At 51.5% G+C, this 12,363-nt stretch overlaps 1 protein-coding gene across 1 annotated transcript; it reads right to left on the bottom strand.

Annotated features, from left to right (window-relative positions):
• Positions 1–7,708: 7,708 nt before the first annotated feature.
• LTHEOB_5072 (uncharacterized protein) lies at positions 7,709–8,896 on the bottom strand (the record flags this gene model as incomplete). The annotated part of the gene is made up of 3 exons (XM_035514177.1): positions 7,709–8,114; positions 8,359–8,572; positions 8,647–8,896. 3 exons carry the CDS (start codon positions 8,894–8,896, stop codon positions 7,709–7,711), a joined length of 870 nt encoding a protein of 289 aa, XP_035374514.1.
• Between the last annotated feature and the right edge of the window lie 3,467 nt (positions 8,897–12,363).

The raw sequence follows: 12,363 nt of genomic DNA, 5'->3' as shown, positions 1-12,363 counted from the left end.
CCCCCCCCATCCCTCTCCATCCTCATTCAAAGACCTTGCCTGAATGGCTCCCAGTTACACCAACTTCATTCATCTTCGAGGTGGAAGATCTGGACGTTTTTGAAGGATATATTACGAAATATATACCTTTTCCGAGACCTGAGCTTCAAGGAAGTTGACTCGGTACTCGGAGCTATACAGTGTGCACGTTTCGAGTATGGGGTGGAAACTCCAAGATTTATGTGCGAGGGCGGCATCTATAGAAAGAATGGTTATGAAAAGGCTCTTGATGTGGGTGGGAGGGATAATGGTGTGGAAACTCAGTATCGCTGCGATCACCTGTCGTTTGCTCATCCTTCTCGAGCCTGGTCTAATTCTACAGGCTGATCAAGGTGCTGAACAGGAGAGTTCCTTCATTATCGAAGCAGCGCCAGGCGCACCTCAGACCGTCCTACAACAGAGCGTGAGTCCAAGGACTCCTCCATAGAATAATCGCAAGCTTCGCTAGCATCGGGCAAGTGCCACGTGGGTCTCTTCAGTACGCGAATTCTCTGAGTAGCCGTGAGCGCAGGCATCCAACATCATCAAGCGCCATTCCGCCCGGGATTTTGCAAGTCCGTCACTTTTCAACAGTGAATCCAATACCTATTTGCCGCAGGTAGAATTCTCGGCGCCCTCCGGTCGAAGCGCAGATGCAGAAGGGAAGAGAGGAGAGTTGTGGCACTGAGCGCTCTGTCGCCGTGGCTGGTAGTCCATATCGGTATTTCTCATTTCCTGCAATGCGAGGATTACGCCCTATCAGAATGTTGACAAGCACATTTGATGCGGGCGACTGGCTTTTATCTAGACCTGATCTGTAATACGAGAACACCCGGTGGCGTACCCCTGTGATAGAGCTAGAAGACGCAACGCATTGATATCAGCATCGTGCTGGGCGAAATCGAGCGCAACCGAGGCGACAGGATGCATGGTGTGGCGAATTCGAACGTGACATGATTGTGGGGTACTATGCCGAGATAGCATCAGCATTTGCGTAGTGATCGCCGTGCGGCTTGAAACAGAGAGCCATATGGTAACTGCTTATTTGAGGGTAAGCTGCCGTTCGAATCCAAGCTAAATTTGGAAGATTGAAATAAATAGGTAGAGGGTTCAATCTTCGGAGGTTCAGCGCAAGTGGCCGCTCCGCCCGCCGTAATGTGTTCGATCCGGCAATTAATGTTGCGGAATGGTTCTATGAAAACATTTATCATATAAGGCAAAAATGAAGCCAGTGAAGTCTGCCTGAGTTTCTGGAAACTGTCATACTTACGTTAATCTCTCTTGAGCATGGCATTCGCCAGCTCCGCTATCATTGCCCGCGTGACTTCCCAGTAAGCCAAATGTGCCTTTGACATAGTACAAAGCTGAAATACTACTAGTGCAGTTGTTCCACATGATCCAGCTCGGTGGAACCTATATCTTGTTTTGACGATTCATCACAATCGGCATCTTATTTGCACATGCTACACACTCCATGCTAAGTTTTGCACTGGAGAAACGCTCTTTGTACTAGGGGCCGCCTTGTGCCAGCGGGTGGCGGAGTACAACACCAATTCACGGTTTTCTCTCCGCGATATGTAATAGACTGATGATTTGTTCATTACTGGGGTGCGCGTGGTTCGAAAACTTTAACATAAAGCGCACATAGAGTATATTTAGCTCCTCGCTAACAGCACATAATGAATTGAAGTTCACACATATAAGTGTTACTGCTGACCTATCCACTCTGCTAACATACACACACATATATAAAGTAGATGTGTTAATACCTATGGCTCTTCACGACAACCTTCACCCGGCAACATACGACTTCTGCTCTGTAGCTCTCTTTCTGGATTGAACACCTCAAATCCTTCCGGAAATTCCCCTCGTAATACCGTGACACCATGCAGTCTTCCACAAGTAAGCGTTTCCGCTCCAGCTGCGCCAATGCTCTAACTTTTACACACAGCGCGAGTCGTTAAATTCCTCCCTAAAGATGACGGCATTGTGAATCTGGGCTCTAAAGTAGATAACCTTCCATACCGAATAATAACTTTCAAGACAGCTGAAGATTCCTGTACAATGGAATGGGCACCACGGAGCGACCCCGGAATGATCCCCGAGGAAAACAACCTATATACGTATAATCCAATCGTTGGCATCAACCAATTGACCCTTCGCCCCGGGAAGGACAAAAATGTAATTTGATCATCCCCTTACGGTACTATATTTGAGGTAATTGACTTGCATTGTAGATTGTCGAGGTCAAGGCAAATCGTCGGAGTATCCCGACCTTCGTTGAAGATGCCAACCTGAATGTGAGAGAACTGATGGTGAATGAATGGGAGGAAGTCAAGTCCGGTGAAAGAATCAAAATTGGCAGAAGCCCAATCATTCGCGACAAAAAAGGTACCGGCTACGGTCCCTATTTCCTGCGCATTTATTCGTTCTAAACTGCTCGCAGTTGTTGCCGTACCGCCGGTATATGAAGTCCACACGCCCGTGGAAGACTTCCTGGCTCCGGTTGGCATTGGTTCAGATGAACAATGAAGTCAATAGGACTTCCAGAGTACCAGAACCAAGGAGGCCAAAACAGAGAAGGCTATTGGATTTTTCAATAAACAGTCTGTACATATCACGGTACTGTAGTACTGTGAGCATTCCCATGCAGAGGGTGGACCTGTGAGCTGGCATTGGTGGGATTATAATATTCTAAAGTACACAGACAGATTGATATAGGTGTTGGGAAATTGTACGAAACTATGTTTAATGAAGGATCAATTTGATATTTGATATACGTATTCCTTGCAGCACCTACATGCCTGTTTTCCTTTTCTACCGCTGAAGAAGTTTCTATCTGCCGTAGACTTGCTTAATGTTACAATTATATTGAGTGCAATACATGTGATGTAGAATAAAGGGTTCAACATTGCACCTTTTCTAGAAGGTTTAGAAAGATTTCATGCGTACTAATAAAGGTTTTAGAGAACAGTCAAAAGGTACTGGCATATTTCGCAAGACACTTTGCACTCCTGAGAATGTAATTCGGCGTTTTCTCATCAGCTATAGTGCTGCAATATTGATCGATAAGATCAATGTACGACCAAAAGGGCAGCAGTAAGACATTTTAGAACTATATTGAGGAACACCCGTCTGCTTCAAGCCTACCGCTGTACGAGATCAGAGCGTAAATCAGCCACCAAGTTCGCACAGCAAGGCTTCTCAGACTTCACACTTGATCCCCCATATAAGAAGCGCCTTGTAGACTTCTTTGAACCCGCTACGGCTATTAAAACCCCTGCACTCCTCTATCACCGGGTTACCCAGTGAATCACCGTTGCCTCAGTCCCCATTGCGAGCTCTTGCCTCTTTGACCTTCCTTCTCTCCCAAGTGGTGCGTCTCGAACGCTCGAACCAAAACAAGGATCGACAAGCAAGTATCCTGAAAGTGGAACATTTAGGGGAATGAATCTGGGAAGCGCAAGCAGGTGACGAGCGTGATGACGAGTGATGAAAGGGTAGTAGGTGCTTTGCGAGCCCAGGCCTCCGGATTTGAAGGCGGGCGTTGGTAAGTCACAGTACGAAACGTTGGGCAGACAGAGCAGGATCAAGAGCAAGCGTCTCGGACATAGCGACGGAGATCTGACTGTGGATATTTTGTGCAGGTGCGCCCGTGGTGATGATATCCTGATATTGGGATGAAATACTACTGAGGCCGAGGTTGAAGTAAAATGTGATGGAATGCCTGGACTCTTCTAGATTATTTGTGCAGCTCAATTTGTGCTTGAATCGCGATGGCGGGTGTCTCGTGCGCATCCGTGTTGATGGCATGCACGCAGCAACAGATGCGGTTTAAGCCTGACCGGGGGGTTGCCGTGGTAGCGTGCCGGGCACATCTTGCCAGCAGTCACGCACGGTTGTGGGCGGGAAGATAGCTTGTGTCACAGTACTTTCCTATAGACGCGTTGTGCTCAATGTCCACTACGCTCAGAGGTCGCAGGGAGGACATACCGACCAGAATGGCAACTCCATGCGGTAGGAAGATCCCTCTTCGCTTTCACCGTGTTCCTAGTAGATTTGCAGTGCAAGTTGTCAAGCTCATCAGCCACGAGTGTCGAGATGGAGTCGCAGACGAGTCCGTAGAGCACATCCCTCTCCATAAAGTCACCTTAAAGGATAACGCCAGGTACACGTTCGGCCGTGTAAGGAAGAGAAACACCATGTTTGGACCTGAGAATTGGAACATGGCAACCTATAACCCGATAGTCTCACAGTGGCATGCGCGGATCAACCCAGGTACCACACCGAGCGTGAGTCACCCAAAATCTGTCAGACTGTGCTTTACTTTTTACCCCGAGTTTAACTGCCGTATATCTCGTGTTCTTTTCTCAACACCAAGGCAGAACCCCTGTTTATCTCACCACCAAGCGTGACTTACTCACGATACTTCAAGGCGCGTGCACACAACAATCATGTATATAAACAGGTAGTTTCTGCTGTTATTCTGCTCTTCAGCAGTGTACAATTCAATCACTTTGCACTGTTCAACAAAATCTGATTTCTCCCAGCCGGCACTAGCGCTGGATATTGCAACAATTTCCACAGAAGATCTGCGTGGAGCGCATTGGCAAAGAAATTATTACGTTCGTGGACGGAGTGGAGCTGAAAGTCGGAAAGAAGATAGAGGTTAATTCGGGATCGTTCATCCAGCTCAGATAAGAGCCGCGGTTCAATATCCGAGGTATGGCTCCACTTGCGCATACTGCAAAGTTAGCCACTACCAAATTACGTGCAGGTGTCACTCGGCCACCCCGGTTCGAGGTCGCGATTGAGGCTCAATTCGACACACCATAGGATCTTCAGCCCTACTACATCATCCTTGCAGCAGGCTCCGCTTGCCAGACGGCTGGAGCAGATCCACAATTTGCGGGGAAATAATGTCTGCGCCATCCTGATACCGGGTCCGCGGGAGGCGGACCAGTTAATGGGTAATGAGGCAGCGTTGGGAACTTTTAGTACGACGAATGGAGCGGTCTCCGGACGAATGAGCTGCTTGCGGCAGATGTTGCTGGTACGCCACGACAGGCCATGCGGGATTAATTCCGATCCCGGCCCCAGGAATAAAATGATGCTTTGATACTGAAGGATTCCGATATGAAGGTTCCTGGCCACTTAAAGTTTCTAGATTTCTTGCTTTTTCGGCACATTATGGTTATACTACTACGATCCGAGTTATCGGCCCGTTGAGGCCCTCCTGTGATGTAATCTTAGAAAATCATCATCTACTAGAAGCTGCTCAGATTAAGTCTTGAGGTATGTGAATAGAGTCCCTAGATACAACTTGGGCGTTGAGTGGATCCTTGCACAGAGGGGTAATGCCTTTTGCATGTCTTGACGGCGGGCACCACCGAGCCGGTATCGATAGCAGCCTTGATTGTGGGATGATGAACTGAATAAACCCTGGTCATGACATTTGCACTGTAAAAGAACTTTCAATAGACTGAAACCGCGCCCGTAGACTCGTGGATTGCATGATAGCTTTCGCGCAATTTGACCATGAAGCTCGACATCTCAATGTCCACAACTGCTGCCAAAATTGAGAAACGTTATCTGGCCGTGCGACAAGTAAAAAAAATACCAAAGCACAGGGTTTCAAGTTGAGAACCATTCATTTTTCATGCAACTAATCTCTGAGACAGCCCGTTTCAGCAGGAAAGTCCCAGCCAAAAAAGAGAAGGAGTGGAATCCTCAACGTCTCCGCTGTCACCGCCGCCATTAGGGACGGGGTCTATATCCGCATTGTACGCGTGGATATTTGTAACTCCATGAGCTTGGGAGTTGGATTGCATATTCCGTTGTCTTGCTAGCTTGCAAAATGCAGTCCAGCAGACTAAGTATACGAGATGGCTATAGTTGCACACTGGTCTACTACTCGGAAAAGAAGAAAAAAACAAACGTGTCTTTTCGACACGTAGTTAAGACCCAGAATGCCTGGCGCATGCGTGTGATAAAAGCAAAATTCAAGGCACCAAAGTCCAGCGGCCATTGCCTCGTCCTAGCTGAACAGCCAATATGATCCGAAGGCTGGCCCTTGTGAGTTTCATGGTACTGCACTATGTAAGTACCCCTGTTCTTGATTCCAGCATCCTAGAGCGATAGCACAGCAGAAACTCGTCCCCAATGCAGCGCGAAAACAGGATTGTCTTGCCTGCGGATAAGCCAGGCACATGATACACGCGCTGCTCGGCCGCATACGCTCATGCGTGCATGCACGCACCAGTCCGCATCATGACCTCAGCTTTTACAATGTCGTTGCCGCGAGTGAGATGTCGTGTTAGCAAAGAGCTTGCTGTAAATATAGAGAATCCCTGCTCTGAAGTTCGTCATTTTTTTTTCTTCTATTTTTTATTGCTCTCCTTGCTCATTGAAAATGACGTTCAAAGGTTGGAACAATTAGTGCCGCGTCTCGAGCTCTCGGTTTCAAAATTTCTGCCCTATTGTGGCAACTACCAAATGAGGAAGGGCGTAACAAGCTGGACGGAACACAATGGCGGGGACGGCCTGGCTCGGTCCCTGGTCATACCCTCGCGCTACCCAGCCATCGGAAACTCCCCGATCCCCTTTTGAAGCCAAGATCCGCGCCGTTTATCCTAGCGGGGTCGCTGCAACAGGATCGGGTAACTACTGCACAGAGTGGTATCGCAGCGGATGCCTTGCGCGACGATGGCAGCCTTGCTGCGCGATGATTTCTTTTTTGATTTCCCTTTTGCTTGTCAGATCCTTTCCCGCTGTAATACTGCAGAGCCGCATCTATGATTCATAGAAAAAGGAAAACCACCTAGGTACACTTCTGTGTACCAGCTCGCTGTCGTGTACACCAGGTACCGCATTGCCCTCGCTCTCGCCCCTCCCCCCCAACACGTGCGCTCCGCTCCCGCATCGGTATCGGCTCCCCACTTTCAGTCCGCCGCCCGCGTGCCTTGTCGTCCCTCTCCAATTGGTGCACTCCACCTCGCCTCACTCTCTGCATCCAGTTTAGCCCGCGCCGTTGAACCAATCCTTATCCCGGCGACGGGCCGTGCCGCACCGATTCAGACGTTTGAAGTTGACAGCAGCGGCGCTATTTCGCTGGCGGGCTCGGCGGGATCGGTGGGAATGCAAGCGAGGCGAGAGTTGCAGGGGTCGTCTTGGCGACGGGGTGGAAGCGGTGGTGCGGAGAAAAAGGCGAGGCGAGGACTTTTGCCCGGGGGAAAGATGATGCCGTGCGGAGGAAATTCATGTGATTGTGCCCCTGGTATCGCTTCTCACGGTTCTTCTATACGGAATACGGGGCGACTGCAGGGCTGCTGCAGAGCAGTCGAAAAGCGTACTTCAGCATATACGAATTGAGATAGGAGCAGCACACCCCTGTAGTCAAAGCAGTGGGAGGATCTGTGCTGGAAGATGCGAACCCCAAAAACAAAACTTTTGATTGATCGTCATCCTCGTCACTATGACCCTACACATACACCTCCTATACGATACTTCCACATGATGGACCACAAAAGAACCATCAGACCCAAAACTAAGCCCCGGAACCGCCGGCAGCTCAGAAGACGACAGGGAGAGATCCTCCAGAACCAATAATACTAAGCAAAGAATGCCTCCCAAAGACATCAACAAGGAGACAATCAGAGAACAATTCCCCCAGAAACAAGAAACCCCACGCTCACATAACCACCCCCACACCCCCACACCCCGCAATCTCCCTTACCAGCACCCCCACCACCGCCTGCTTGTACTCCGCGACCCGTGCAATCTCGTCCGCCAGCACCCGCGCATACTCTGCTTCTTTCTGCTTGGACAACGGCGCCCCCGCACCGCCTATGCTGTACTCATACGCCTTGTCGGCAATTACGGCGCCCGGCGGTGGCGGAGGCGGCTGCCGGATGGGTTCGGGCCGGTGCGGGCCGTCGAGTGCGGAAGGAGCGGTGCTAAAGACGCCGGAGGTGGCGGCGTCGACGGGGGTAAAGATGCCGGGGGGTAGGCGAAGGAGGAGACGGTCGAGGCGGTGGATGTGGATGGCGTAGTGGAGGGCGTAGAGGTGACGGAGGTCGGTGAAGGTGGTTGTTGCGCTGTGGGTGTGGATGGTTAGCGAGTGATTAGCGCCGGGGGGTGGAGGAGGAGGGAGCAGATTTGGAGTGGAGTGAGGTGATTGGAGCATAGGGCCCATGTCTCGTTCGAGCCGTGGGTGCAGGAACACGGAAGTTGAATGTTGCTTGAAAGCCGGGTGTGTGGGGTAAATTGGTCCCAACACAACGGCCGCCGTGCTAAAATTGACGTAATTGGATGACATCTGAGAAGGAAACCATCATTTACCACTTGCTCGCAAGCTCCATCAAGGACAGTGAGTCTACTCCGGAGTCCGAATATCCAGAGGAGGATGCGTCGTCCACATCAGTGTCACCGTCGGTATCATCGTCGTCACTGTAATCATAAGGATGCATGCCGTTCGTAGGGTAGCTGTGGATATCGTCCTCTTCCTCGTCTCCGCCGAAGCCTAGATCCGCCGCAGAACCGCTCAGCTTGAGACCTACTCGAAGTGGTTATCAGCCACACTACTCTAATTGTTTGAGTGATACACCTTGAGGAACTGAGGAAACTCACCACCGATCCATGCCAGTCGTAGCTCTCCAAACGGGATATCTGGGTCCTCTATCTCACCATCGACGAACATGTCATCAATGATTGTGGCAACATCATTGAGATCCGCCAATGCAGCTTGTAATCGCTCCTCGGTAACTGCAGTGCTCAGGGCGATGACATCGGTGGCAGTGCGGTCACGGAGGCGCACTAACGGGGCCGCGTGCCGGCCATGAATGGTGGTAAGGTCGTCTTCGTAGATGGGAGCGTCCATCCTGACTGACTGTCGACGCACGGCTACGGGGCGGACTCGTTGTTCAGAAGCAAAGGAAGGAAGGAGGATGGAAGCGGGCCTGAGAGGAAACAGGAATAAGCTGAGGAAGCCACCAGTCGCTTTATCTTCGAGTCTTGGGCCCTCCGGAGCACGTCGAAATCTCTCTCAAGGCAACGTGCCGCTGGCTCCGGGAGAGAATCGATGGTAGGACGGACGACGAGGCAAACAAACCACCGACCGGTCGTTGTGCGCGGAGGGCATGCATCTATCCGCCGCCCGGACCTGTGGGACATTCCATTGCCGGTCCTTTCTGTAACCCCGCTTGGAATAGCGTGCGATCTTGGGTTCTTTGCCGTTGACAGGCTGATGCGGCTGAGTGAGATGGACGTGCTTGCAGAAACGGCCCGTCGAGGATGACACGCGTCATGATGGATCCCGGAAAGCTTGGTATACGGCGGCTAAGTTGCCTCGCGGAGTTGGCGGTGGGGATCGAGTAGAGCGGAGAAGAGAGGGTGACTGTGCGACAATAGGCGACCCCTACGTGTCGAGCATTGCCAAGCCCGTATGTGGTTGAATCTAGCCGCTGCGAATTAGCAGTGACATCAGGAACAGTTGTAATGTACAACGTAGGGTCTTGACCGGTACGGACAGCCGGGCCGCCTGCAAGTGGTTCATCCGGCCCGTACGTTGCTCCGGAGGTCCAGACGCAGAGCTTCTCCTTTCAGACCTCAATGCCAGCTTAATGATGGAGACGTGGAGCTCGTAATTCCAAAGGTAATTCTGGTGGTTGTGGAACGAAGATGCGAAACACTTCGGCCCTTGCTTCCCTTTCTTCGCTGGCTCTTTTATTTTGATCTCTGCAAATCCCACCGAGACGCGTCGCGTCGTGCCGGCAAATACTTCTGCCGCAATCAGATCCATGGAGGAGAGCTGTGCGGATTTGACGGGCTGCAGACGCATGCCAACCTGTCCTGACCCCAGTACAGCATACATTGCACCACCAATGCAGCACATGCATGATCAGTAATCACCAAACCCCGGTCATCGTTACAACTCGAGAGAGTTGGAGCTGAAGAGGCAACTGTCGACGATGCCTTCAAGGGTACACAGCATTCGAAACATGAGGCTGCGTGAGAGTGATTCCATCCTCACGCTGCACATACTGCATGCTGCATCGATCAGGGTCTGCAGTAAATGAGGCGCGCTCGCTCAATGATACGTGCAATACCCAGGGGCAGCTGACAGTTGAGATGCAAGGTAGCTGCGCGAGATGTTATGCAACTTGACAGGGAAAAGCGGAAGCCTGGAACTTCTTGAAAACATCCTTTGGTTGCACGAATGTCGCACCTCCCCTGGGAACTCAACATATCGTGTATTCTTGGCGGCGGTTACGGGATCCATCCAATCCGTCAAGGGTCGGGCATAGTCAACGGATTATCGGGTGGGAGCAGATTCACTCGGCCCAAGATGGCACAATCCACCTTTGTGGCTTTACGCGAAGGAAAGGTTTATCCACTCCTCGAGTGAACTTCCGAATGAATGTACCTTCTGACGAAAAGACCCTTTCTGAAGTGTACCATCAGTATTTTAACCTGTCAAATTAGTTCTACAGTTGGATCGTCCTTTCCGGTAGTGAGCTTTCATCGTACCATAAACACTGAGGTATGACACTCAACATTTGTAGGAAAGTGGCCGCCAGCGGCAACCAAAAAGGTTGGCCTATAATCCCGAGCCTTGGGCGTGAGGAAGCGGTCAGGCGAACGGGGAAAGGTGGCTTACTATGCTGCTACAGGAATCTTTGGACTCTCCTGGCGGTAGAACAAGGCGATGATATCACTTGTCAGTTGGAAAATTGATACGACAGAAGCATGAAAAGCGGTATGGAATACAAGGTTCGACTATCTCCGGGAGATAGTTGAAGCACTGGCGGAAGATGCGCCCTTGCTGGTAATAAGGCGGAGATTATCACGCGCAGCAGGACAGAAATGTCGGGTAGGTGCAGACGCTGCACCATTGTTCTGGCGGAAAAGAAGGGTAGGTGGCTCGAGGCGAGCAGGGTTGTCATCTGCGGCAATGATGCTTGTCATTCTGGATCTGGTGACTCTGCCCCGTCAATACATAATAGAAAGCCTATTATACTTTGGTTGACAGCTGTCAGCGGGAAGAAGCGAGCTGCGACGAATGCTAAAAGAGAATCTGCTTATAATGTCATGGCTCAATGAAGGCCAAGATTGATGACATGGGGATGTGATCATCAAAATGTTCTCCCTTCACATTTTCGGGCTGCTGTGCAACGCAATTTCGTTGCAAAGACTCACGAGTCATAGATCAGTGGAGGCCAACACGAGACGTAGGCTGGGGAGCGACAGGAAATTGGCAACGGGTAGTCTGTTCATGTGGTCAGTGATACTTAGAAGCAACGTGAGGGGACCAGCTGACCATGAAATGATACGGCGCAATGACCCACCAATCAAAATCAAAGTTGAAGTAATGTACTGGATATGTCCGGGTTTCGAAGCGGTGACGAATGGTCATAGGACTTGGTTGTGGAGCTTTCCAGTTCGGCGGAAGCAGCAGACGCGACAGGGCGTTTTCAGCGTAAATAGGATCTGATAACATGAAACGAGTCGCGGTGGCCAAAGTGCGAGAAATGTTGCAGCAGGCTGCAGCACACCGCATGACATCTCAGAGTGCTGTACTTAACCGAACGCAGGCGAGCGGCAGCGAAGGCAATGTAGTTGGTGGCTGGAAGTCGTCGCCAGTAGCCGACAGACATCGGGGCCGTGCCTAGATGCGTCAGTGGAAGGGTGAAATATGAGATGTCGGCTGGGGCGAAGCTCAAGGAAGAGCTGCTGAAGACGGAAGGCTCGCTTCGCAAAGTGAGCCCCGCACGAAGCAAGGAGGAAAAAAACACACGATCCGTTGCCGCGCCGGCTAGCGGCGCGAGTAACGCGGGTGGGCAGGAAGATCGTCGGCGCTATCCGAGCAGAATGAGCGGCTCGACGACGGAGTAATGGAAAAAGTCCACGAGCGCGCGCGAGACAGCAGTAGCACGCGCAACGGCGGTGCAGATGAGCCAGGCGGCCGGCGCGCCCTCCGGCAAAAAGTGCGGCCGCAAGCCACGACCTTACGCCTTCCTTTCTCTCCACCGTGACCTCTACCATCAACCAGGCCGCCCGCACCGCGAACCCGGATCTCGCTTCAAATCACCGTTACAGCATCTCAATCGACCATGCGTGCGACCGTCGAAGCCACTGACGCGCCCGCCGCTCGAGGCCTAGCGCCCACCTGCAGCTCGCCGTCTGGTTCCCTCAACCCCCAGCCGAAAAGCCCTAAGCAAACAATGAGCCTGTCGCAGTCACGCCAACGCTTTAGCACACGCTGAGCGCTTCCCCGCTCTCGTGTCGCCCATACTTATCTTCTCGCTCGCTCGCTCTTCCCGTCCACGCCTCTACCCATCCGCTCCC

This window comes from Lasiodiplodia theobromae (assembly GCF_012971845.1).
Source record: "Lasiodiplodia theobromae strain AM2As chromosome Unknown scaffold_13, whole genome shotgun sequence".
Lineage (NCBI taxonomy): Eukaryota > Fungi > Ascomycota > Dothideomycetes > Botryosphaeriales > Botryosphaeriaceae > Lasiodiplodia > Lasiodiplodia theobromae.
This window is presented reverse-complemented; position numbering and strand designations above follow the sequence as displayed.